The sequence below is a fragment of the Gadus morhua genome, chromosome 4, assembly GCF_902167405.1.
Source record: "Gadus morhua chromosome 4, gadMor3.0, whole genome shotgun sequence".
In the NCBI taxonomy this organism is placed as follows: Eukaryota; Metazoa; Chordata; class Actinopteri; order Gadiformes; family Gadidae; genus Gadus; species Gadus morhua.
Window position 1 is genome coordinate 18,174,021 of NC_044051.1, and position 11,515 is coordinate 18,185,535.

Here is an 11,515-nt window from a genome sequence, read left to right on the forward strand (position 1 = left end):
CTAAGCATTCTGTAAATAGAAACTCAGTGCCTAATGATTCATTGCCACAAGCTAATGACTGCTAATTGCTGGTTGTGTGGTAGAGAGATTTGAGAACATTCACTGGGACGTTGATTCCACAGGCAGATGTTAATTGGGTGAAAACTATTCGTGTTTAAGCAGATTGATAAAGTTAATGTGGGGTCGCATACATATTCAGAGCAGGAAATTAGGTCTTGGCCCAATAACGGGAACCAATGAACTAGACTATGCATCCTCTCCTCTATGTTGAGAAACTGCATGACGTGAACGTTCTGGAATAAAGGATCACCGATAGCAGGGAGGTACTTTATTCCAAAATATGTCATCAATCATTTGTCAATGCCATTTTTGTCACAGCCCTGATTCAGTACATTATTAAGATCCAAAACTGAACTTTATCGCTACCCCTTCAACGACATCCATCGCACATAAATCTCTCTGATGAACGAGGCATCACTCAAACTATTCTATTTCCACTAAATATAAACCATTTCCGCAATCAGCTCTTCCATCCATCCCGTACATTATGAACTACGTGTCCAACATGTCTGCCAGATCTGAGTGTGTGTTAACGTCAATCACAGATTATGCATAATGGCCTAAATAAATTGTGTGTTTGCCTATCTTGTCATCGCCTGTCTGTGTTTGTTTATCGACGCGGGGCAACAGCTTAGGCCGTTTCAACAGATGCAGCTGCATCTGTCGAAATGTCCCCAGCCCTCGATTAACCTGTTACTGTGGCTGTTTACACAAACGCTGCATACTGGGTCTGAATTCTCCTCCCATAATGCCTCTGGCTACTTATCAGGCTTTCCCAGAAAAGTCCACCTTTTCCATTTTTCTTTTCAATAACGGAGCTCATTATTTTCTTGAACTCATTTCTCAGTTCTTTTTTTTGGGTGGGGGGGACGTGTCTCATGCTGCTGCGTGCCGTTTGGACCAGATACAGGGTAATCGCCGGTGACGAGCTAATTTAATGAATTGCTTCTGTCAGATGGACGGTCCCTGTGGACGGATCCGTGGCACCACACATCAGAACTAAACGTTGTTTGTGAAATGACCTTCAGGTGTTGGGTTGATTTCCCTGTGTGGATCAACATTAGCTCTCTCTCTCACTCTCTCTCTATCTCCAGCACACTAGCGCAGTTCCACCCTTCCACACAAACACACACACACCTAAACACACACACACGCACAATCCTTCACAATGCTATTTCAAACTAGCAGGAATAAAACCAAAAATAAAGTTGCATGAAACCCACTGAAGCTAAGACACAGTTCACAGTCTTCCAGCAGGCAAAACCTTTTCATGGAGACAACTGAAAACTATTTTGGTTGTTGGTTTCTATTCAAACAGAATAATAGTACTTTGTAGCATGATTCAAGGAAAGGGTGCTAGCAATCAGAGTCGTTTGTATCTATAAAATGACCCAAATATACTTAGTTATAATTCCAGATTTTCTATCTTAAATCTTTATTCTCTCTCTCTCTCTCTCTCTCTCTCCTCTCCATTTCCCTCCCTCCCTCGCTCCCTCCCTCTCTCTCTCCCTCCCCCTCCCCATTCCCCCCCCCCCCGGTAGAGGTGGAGAGCAGCACTGACGTGGTGCTGTACTCTGGGCTGAGTGCGGGGGTCCTGACGGTGGTAGTCCTGATCGTGGTGGTCACTTTGTACCGCAGGAGCCACAGCGAGTACGGCGTGGACGTCATCGACTCTTCCGCCCTCACCGGCGGCTTCCAGTCCTTCACCTATAAGACGTCCCGCCAAGGTGAGCACACACACGCACGCACGCACGCACGCACACGCACGCACGCGCACATGCACACACACACACACACACACACACACACACACACACACACACACACACACAAAAATGCATGGGTATCACTTTATAATAAGGGTACGTTCGTGAACCCCTAAGAAACAAGTTTGTTAATACTTATTACTGCAATAACTAATTTGGTGAGTGCAACTATTGTTCTTCTCAAGTTTTATTCTTTAATTCTATCTTCTTTCTTTATTAGTGCGGTTGCTACTGCAAGCACATCTACTGTTCTTCATAAGTTTTCTTTATTCAATTTGCCTGATTTTTATGCAGTTAACTGCTCGTGCATACTTTCAGCTAAAGAAACTATTCAACAATCAAAACATCCAGCTCTTTAACGACATGTTGGCTATGGTCAAAGTCAAATGGCGGAGCCGTCCGCCCCTTCTCTGACACTTCAACTACTTCAGACTTCGTAGCTTTGTCAATCTTTTATCGTTAACCTACGTTCAAACAAAAACAAAAAAGAATCAACTCAATTGTATCTTCAATAATCTGAAAACGTTTTTGATATAATTTACGCTTTTTTCAGAATCACAAATTAAGTTTAATTTCCCTGCTCGCTTCGTAACATGTATTTCCAGTTGGTATCATTGAGTTACGTTCAGGCTTTGAGCGCGAGGACGTTCAGGCGAGGTTGCTAGATTGGGTGGTGAGACAGGGGCACGATAGCCCAGGTTGGCTATAAAAAACTAACCATTGTGGATGTCGCGGAGCCTAAACAAAGCATGTTAGTGGAGCTAAAATGATTAATCGATAGGAAATATGATGGTTATATACTGGGCATTTGTCTATAGGGACCCCCTTTTATATGGCTAGAGACTTGCTAGATTATTGTGCTCACCATTGGTATTTTATAGGCCTATTCTGTGTGTTGGATATTAATGTCATCTTCTTGACTGTCAGTGTGTTCTTTACACCGACCTTTTGAGGTCTGCGTGTGCGAGAGATAGATGAGTTTCCTTCTGTATCACTTAACATCAGAGTTAATAATCAGGTTGCGTTTAGGTGTGTATTCGTGTATTTGCCATTGAAGAAGTATATGAATTATCGGATTTCTGGCAATATACGTTTTGGGTGGATTTTTGGTTGATAGTTGAGCTGGAATTTGCCAACATATTTTGCATCATAACATTGATTACTCCATTTAGACTCAAATCCCTTCAATTGATTTAAGCAATTAAACTTATGTGGAATTCCAAACTATGTGGAATTCCAAAAAAAAGAAATTCAACCAATGACATGACATCCACAACAAGACAGTTGATCTTCAGCAACAGCAACAGCGCACACGCACACCACTTTGCATTGCCGCAGAGCTAGAGTAATGCAGCATCACCATCAGATCTTTCTTTATGTCACTCCGCAACCAGATTGCACATCACACACATGACACAAAAACAAGTGTTCACAGCTATTTTTATTTTCACAGGATGCTTTCGCAACTGCAACGGATTCAATAAAGTAGCCTATAGTGACAATATTACAAGTGTAATGCCAGTTCATTAACAAAGATGAAACATACAAGTAAGCCTTTTTGCCACATATTTTACAACAGCTATTCCAGCCAGAATATTAAGCCCACAGTAGTAGCAGTGAACGAGTTGATTTAATATGCTTATTAAACGTCACCCATACACAGCATTACCATTAAGCCTACTGCCCAAATTCCAGCAATGTATCTGTGTTTCCAACCATTACAAAAAATGCATTATAAACTAAAATACCACAACAACATTATCGCTCCTACACAGTGCAGAGTAAAACACACCCATCACCCATGGCCTGATGTTTAAAGCAGCCTTAGTGAAGCTGTTAAGACTGCTAAATCCGGCGCTGTTCCATGTCCCCTCACTGATGTTGAACAGCAAACACGGCCAGCAGAATAACTTGTTCTGAACTGTGCTAGCTGTTAGCCAGTCATAGCGGCTGTAGTAGCACTCTGTAAAGTGCCTCACAAAACCTTTACCGGCCTGGGTCAGCCCATCCAGCTTCGGTGTGGGTCCTCCTCTTGAAATTAAATCTGTCTTCTCTCCAAACGATCGCATTCACAAAGGCAAATGAAGGAGATCTGAAACGGGATCGCTAGGTGCTGTGAAGGCGGTGGCCATAGTAGTTCACTATCAACTCTGTCACTACCGCACACGATTCAAAATTCGCTGATGAAATCACCGGGGGCCAGCGCTGGCTTATTGCTGGGCCTTGCGGACGTTCTATTACTACTAGAGCTGTCAGTTAACGGCGTTAACGCAAACCAAATTTAACGGCGTTAAAAATTTTAACGCGCGATTAACGCAATTATTTTATAAAAAAAAAAAAAAAAAAACTTTTTTTTTTTTTTTTTTCTTTGGCTCAAAACAAAGAAGCAGTAGCCTGACTGCTATGTTCAAATGACATTTGTTCAAAGCAGTCGTTTAATTGCACTATAGGCTCTTTTTTTGTATCGTCCTGTTTTGATCAGTGTATATGCCAATGTTGTTATCAATAAAAAATCATTTGCACAAGGCAAGCCGATGCACTTCACCATGTTGATAAGAGAATTAAAATGAGAAGAATTATGGGACAAAAAAATCAAGGGATATTTAGCATAGAAAAATAATTTGCGATTAATCGCGATTAATTAGAGTTAACTATGACATTAATGCGATTAATCACGATTAAATATTTTAATCGCTTGACAGCTCTAATTACTACACATCAACATTTGATTGGCTGATTAAACACGTCAGTCAAATTTATTATACAATGGGAGGTGGCAGCTACAGCAAAAGGCTAGCAATACTTTTAGTGCTGGCCCCGCTGGTCCAAAAGTCCTCCCAGGTCCACGACGCTCCATAAACGTAGAACTGTAGTGTTAAAAGCCGCTCGGTAAAACCCTCTGCGAAGCGGTGACGCCGGAGAAGCAATTCTAGCAACAGGCGCTTGTGTCGACCCTTGAGCCAAATAATGATTGGGGCAAAACTAATGTGTTTCAGCCCGGGGTGTCTCAGGGCATCAAAGCTGCATATCTAACACAACACTTCATTTGACCACAGTCTGCTCGGACTGCTCTGTCTCAGCTCATCTCTTTTCTACTAACAGCTAGCGTTGTTGAATCTGACTGGCATACGACCAAGTCTACAAAGGCACTTAGGTTTTTGATGGACAAGACAGGTCGCTCTCACTCCTGTTATTTGATCACACGGTTGCTGGGTTGCTCTCAGTCTCGATGAGGGCTCTCCTAAAATCACTCCATTGCAAATAGATGGAAGAATAACAGCTTACTTTGGTAAAAAACATGAAAAAGGAAAAAAAGACGATCCAGGGATTTCTTTGGGGGGCAAAAAACAACACTTTTTTTAATCACCTCGTCTGAGAATCGAAGAGAACTGCTCATCCCCTGTCAGGATGGATCCCAACCTTCAGTTAGGTGAGGGGCGTAGGTGGGTCAATAGCGGCTTCTCCTTGTCTGTTGTGAAGGAACACGCTAGCGATGGACAATCTAAAGCTACAGGAAGCTCCATACGTCGGCTAGGTAAAATCCCGGGCCTTAGCAGTGGCGCTGCTGCTGCTGCTTTTATGATTGTAGTTCTGTGTGTCTGACAGGGTCGGGCCAGGGCGTCTAACATAGGCCATGTTCTAAGACTAATACACCGCTAAAGGCACTGCTGACCGAGAGCCTGATTCAAGGTCTGCAAATTCCTGACACTAAAACAACAGCTAAGAAGTGTGATGGTGTACCCTGTGTTATGGCAGCTGGCCATAACAGCAGCTAGCCATAACACAGGCTAGCTGCCTTAATGGCTAACACTTTGGCTAGCCATTCGACTTTTCATCATGTGAAAGCATCTTTATTTACCCTGGCTCTCTTCATCAAATAAAGTATCAGGATACTGAAGCGAATAAAGAAAATGATGTTCACTTTTATCAGACTTTGGTCATGGTAGCTGGTAAAGTTGTAAGGGGAAATAAGAAATTACAATGCATTCGTTTGACATTGACACAAGTGAAGTAGTTTAAAAAACATACCTTTCATACTGAAATTCTAATACAAATCTTACTTAAGATATCGTTAATAATAATAATAGTAATATATTTAATTTGTAGAGCACTTTACATTCAGAAATCTGCTACAGAGTTTAAGAGAGAGGAAAAAATATAAAACCGGTTGTTTGAACATATAATGCATAAACAGTAAAAGGGAAATTAGCAAAAGGCTTTTTTAAAAAGATAAGTCTTAAGTTTTATTTTAAAAAAACAGCTGTAGTCTGTGGGGCCTTTAGGTGGTCAGGGTCGGCGTTCCATAGTCTTTGGGCAGCAGCGGAGAAAGCCTGATCGCCCATGGTGCGGATCTTGGGTGATCTGAGGGTGTGTGCTGATGCAGAGCGAAGTGTGCGTGAGGTGGTCTGGGGTTTGAGGAGCTCCTGGAGGTAGGGGGGGGCATGTCCGTGGATGCACTGGTGGGTGAGGAGGGAGACCTTGAATTCAATCCTGAATGTGACAGGGAGCCAGTGAAGGGATTTGAGGATGGGGGTGATGTGTTCACCCCCATCAGGATTTGCGCACCCTCAAATCCTGATGGGGGTGATTGCGCACCCTCATCAGGATCCTGGCAGCACAGTTTTGTATGTGCTGGAGCTTCTGGATGCTCTTGCCAGAGATCCTGATGAGGAGTAGTAGAATGCGGTCTTGCGGAGGTGATTGATGTGGGTGTCATAATTTAGTTGCTAGTCCATTTTAACACCCAGGTTGGTGACAGATATGGAAGGGGGAATGTTTTGGCCAGAGAAAGTGATATTGGTGATGTGGGAGGAGCGGAGCTGATGTGGTGTGCCGATGAGGATGGCTTCGGTTTTAGAACTGTTGCAGAAAGTTGAGCTTCATCCACGCCTCTATCTCCTCCAGGCAGGTGGTCAGTGTGGATGTTGGCAGGGGGCAAGAAGAAGTGGGGGTGGTTCTGAGGTACAGCTGTGTGTCATCAGCATAGCAATGGTAAGATAACCCATGCCTGCTGATGACGCTGCCCAGGGGGGGCCCAACACCGAGCCCTGGGGGACACCACAGGTGACACTGTGGCTGTCTGATTTTGCTTTGCCCAGGGCTACGTGCTCGGTTCTGCCGGTGAGGTAAGAGGTGAACCAGTTGTGTGCATTTCCTGTGAGTCCAATGGTGTATTGCAGGCGGTGAAGTCACATCGGATATGTGCTTTCTATGCTTCCGTCTACGATGGATCAATCTTCTGGAGCAAAACAGATTGCTTTGCGATAAGCATTATTTGTTATTCTTTCAGAATGAGGATGAAATATCCTCTCAAATCACTTCAGAACACTTTCTGAATCACCAATCATACTTTAGAATAATATTGGTCATAGGTTTCAACGTTTGAATAAGAAATACCCCAATTATAATCAAGAGGAAGTTACTGTTAAGATCAATTCACAAAATGCATGTGTTGACGTATTTCACTCCTTAAATAGAAAGTCTCAGAACAGGGGATTTATTTCCCAAGCCTGAATTGATGGGTCACCACAGCAGTGATCTTCTGCAGAGCGGCAGAAAGTGCATTTTGATGAACCAGCAGGACACATCGAAGACTATTACCCTGATCTGGGCCTGTATCAATGTAAGAGCCAATAAAGCCGTCATTTCATAGATTATTGTAATCGGTCCATAGCCCAAAATAAAATACCACACAGCCTATTGATAATTACCTCTCTCTCTCTCTCTCTCTCTCTCTCTCTCTCTCTCTCTCTCTCTCTGCGTCCTTATCTGTAAACTGCCGAACAGATGTTTGGACTGTATCTAGAAATAATTCTGGATTGATATGAGCCAATGGTGCCTTAAAGTGGAGATGATTCCCTGAGATTGACCCTGAGCGGGCCAGGAGGACTGCCTGTTATGTCATGTATTAAGAACTTTAACCAAAAACTACTATTCAAAATATCCATACATTTACTTATTTGTGAATTAAATGATAACCGTTAAGCCATTATACCATTTAAGAATAGATTGTCACATTTTAGTTGTTAAGAAGTTGATTATGCTGTTTCCCACCAATCTGATTAGTTTATTCCAATAAACTAAAGCGGTTTAACAGCTTGAGCATAATTCATTTTTTCTTAATGCCAAAATCCCAAATAAAAAGGATTAGTTTGTATCCTGCTCACGAGATTGTTATGCACTGAGGAATAAAGCTGAAACGTTCCATCGCTTTGGTTTAGGAGAACATCTCTGAGAGCTAAGCTCTCGTCAAAATGTTAAACTTAACTGTTATCCGTACCTAATTCTGTTAACATATTTCCTAAGATGTGTAGTAGTTATATACTTCAATCCTATATGCTCCAACCAATACACAGTAAAGGGTCTGATGGTATTTCTTTATTGTATCTTATGGCACTTCTCTTCAATAAAAAACATTAAGAGAAAATTTAGATTAGAAACACAACTATATACAGTAGATAAAATATATAAACAGTTGGGTTGTCTCCTAATTGCTTCAGGAGGAAGAGTTGATGGGCTGACTAGTCCAGCTCTGACTTTAGGTCCAGCCGCACCTTCCAGCCGGTCCCCAAATCACTCATACACTCAACTCACTTGGTATCACAAGTTCAAGTAGCATCTGGCGTGCTCTATCTGGGTGGAGAGAGGGGGCATAACACAACTCTGTTTGTGGATGTTGGGATGTGTGGAACTCTTCTGGACAGCCGTTGATTATGATGAACCCTACCGAGAGAGGATTAGGCTTCCTGGACCCCTATAGTTTGACACTACGGTGTCTGGATGTGTGGAGCTCCGTAATATCGGTTGCTTATTTTTGGTTCATCTCCGCGTCCGAGTAAGGGGTTAAGGCTTCTCAGTATAAGGCAAAGGGGTGTGGTGTATTTCCCATACAAAGCGCTCATTATAACGCTCATACACAGCAACCGTACTAAAAAGGTATCACAAAGTTGCCGTGGGTAGTAACATGCCCCTCTCCTTCCTAGGACTTTCAGCCTAATACACAGTCTTCGAATTCCAGCTGAAACAGTGTTTTCACTGACTTATCAACACCTAAACCTAACCAAACTTTAACCAGTAAAGCTCACCATAACCCTAACCATAACTGGGCTGATTGGCTAGCCTAAAACCCAATCAGCTAGACTAGCTCCAGAAAGGCGGAGCTGGACTATATCATGCCCTGACCATTTGGCTCTGCAATGAGCACCACTTGGTTTGACTAGCCACCGGAAGGTTGCTAGTTGAACCCCCAGCAATACACCCAACCACAATATATCCTAATGAGCTGGCTGTTGCCTTGCATGATTGACTCCTCCGTTGGTGTGACACATGACAAAATGGCAGCGCTGTCTGGGTGGGGTTGACCTGTTTCTGTGTGTCCAGTGTGTTCAGGAAACCCCCTGTTGATCAACTCGTCCATGCAGCCTGACCTGAGCGGGTCGCAGACCTACACCAGCCCCATGTGCTTTCAGGACTCCATGGATAAGGAGCTGATGGCCGACCACTCCCTGCTGGACCCGCTGCCCGACATCATGGTCAAAGGTACGGCACACAACGCCTTTAAAGACGGTAGCAGTGCTAAAGGCAGCTCGCTGGGTTGGTGGCGCGAGCCGCTAGTGCGCTCACCACGTAGATGACGTGGCTCGCTGAGACACCGGTTCGATTCCAACTAATGTCATTCTGTTTCTCTTTCAACCTGACATGTCTGTCTGTATTTCAAGTCCTGAACATAAAGGTGCACAAAGACTGTAAAAAATTAACATGCAGTTAGAAGGCTGCTAAAAAAAGCAATGAATTCCTGTCAGTTTTTATTTTCATCGTTCAGTGTCGTCGTGTGAATATTCGCTCCCGCACCGACACTTTCTGAGACGCCGTCCCCAAAGCATTCTTTGATCAGGGCTTATTTCAACTTTATTTTATTAAGATATCGTTCATGGTTTTCTATGTGCCTTTATGTACGGCTCATTGAAGAGAGACAGAAGAACGGAGCGGAGAAGCTAAGAAATGACGTGTAGCATAGGAGCACAGGTGGGAATTGAACCTGTGTCACTCATGATGTGTACCGCCTACAAGGTCAGCGCACTATGCTTAGCGGACCCCCGTTTCAGCTTTATTTGACATCAGTACCTCATGACTCGGGGGCGAGGTGATGGTGACAGATAAGACCAGGGTGTGTGTCCCGTCTGTCTCTCCAGGGAAAGGGGTGATGGCCGAGTACCACGTGATGTCCCATCCCAGGACCTTCCCGCGGGGCGTGGCGCCGGACTACCAGGGCGTGGGCGTAGACGCCACGCTGGGCCGCAGGGGGAAGACCCTCTTCATCCGGCACGGCCTGCCCCGGCCTCCTCCCCCTCCTCTTCCTCCCCCACTGAAGACCACCAGGGTGCTGGGCCACGCCGGAGGAAGGCTGGTCGTACCCAACACTGGTGAGAGAGAGAGAGAGAGAGAGAGAGAGAGAGAGAGAGAGAGAGAGAGAGAGAGAGGGAGAGAGAGAGGGGGAGAGGGAGAGGGAGAGGGAGGGAGAGGGAGATTATGGGAGAGAGGGAGAACGGTTAAAAATAATGAAACACCAAAGGTTAAGTTGTGTCGATCACTATCGTGTACTCTCGGGAAAGAGAATACATGAGAATACCGAAAAGATGAGTTGATGATGACAGAAAGAATGAAACAAGGGCTTCTCAACCAGCGGTTCTCCTCACAACACACCTTCTTCCAGTCCTTTCAATGTTTTATTTTATGTTCCTGCAAGTATTCTGTTCAATTTAGTACGTGCGGCAAAGTGTCGTTGAGTGTTATTATTCTGAACTGTGATGTCAGAACGAACGAAGGACAAGAGCAGGAGCTTCAAATATGATTTATTTCTCCAAAGTATCCTAGCGGGGACATTTGTGTCTACTGAAGCCAAGATTGACGAGCGGGCACTTATTGTTTGTGACAGGAAGTAGCTATGTGTATGCGTGAGTGTGTATGTTTGTACAGGTGTGTGCGTTTTTGTTTGCATGAGTGTATGCTAGTGTGTCGGTGCACGTGTGTGTGTGTGTGTGTGTGAGTGTGTGTGCGTGAGCATGGGTACGTGTGTGTGTGTTTATGTTTGTGTTTCGTTACTGAGTGTGTGTGTTAGTGTGTATCTCTGTGCGTACACCTGGGTGTGATTGTGCATGTGTGTGTGAGTGTGTGTGCATGTGTGTGTGTGTGTGTGTTTGTGTGTGGTGGTGCATTCATGCGTTTGTGTGTGTGTGCGTGTTTACCTCCTATGTCTGGACGATCAGCCATGCTTGTGTCTCTCTGTAGGCATTAGCCTGCTGGTGCCCCGCGGAGGGATAGCTGAAGACACGAGCTGGGAGATGTACATGATCATCAACCAGGAGGACAGCAGGTGAGGCCCACACTGAGGCTCTGAGGCTGCCTGCCGCCAGCCCTTTATTCTCTCACCCAACCCTCCATATAGTACACACACACACACACACACACACACACACACACACACACATACATATATATATATATATATATATATATATATATATATATATATATATATTAGAGCTGTCAAGCGATTAAAATATTTAATCGTGATTAATCGCATTAATGTCATAGTTAACTCAAATTAATCGCGATTAATCACAAATTATTTTTCTATGCTAAATATCCCTTGATTTTTTTGTCCCATAATTCTTCTCATTTTAATTCTC

General features: G+C 43.9%; 1 protein-coding gene across 2 annotated transcripts in view; it reads left to right on the top strand.

The window, feature by feature from the left end:
- LOC115541952 (netrin receptor UNC5D) overlaps positions 1 to 11,515 on the top strand; it is a 182,600-nt gene that overhangs the window by 140,580 nt on the left and 30,505 nt on the right. For both annotated transcript variants that reach the window (XM_030353927.1, XM_030353926.1), the window contains exons 9-12: positions 1,602 to 1,787; positions 9,207 to 9,365; positions 10,019 to 10,249; positions 11,115 to 11,199. In XM_030353927.1, the coding sequence (XP_030209787.1) occupies positions 1,602 to 1,787; positions 9,207 to 9,365; positions 10,019 to 10,249; positions 11,115 to 11,199 (661 nt within the window). The remainder of the gene's footprint in view (positions 1 to 1,601; positions 1,788 to 9,206; positions 9,366 to 10,018; positions 10,250 to 11,114; positions 11,200 to 11,515) is intronic.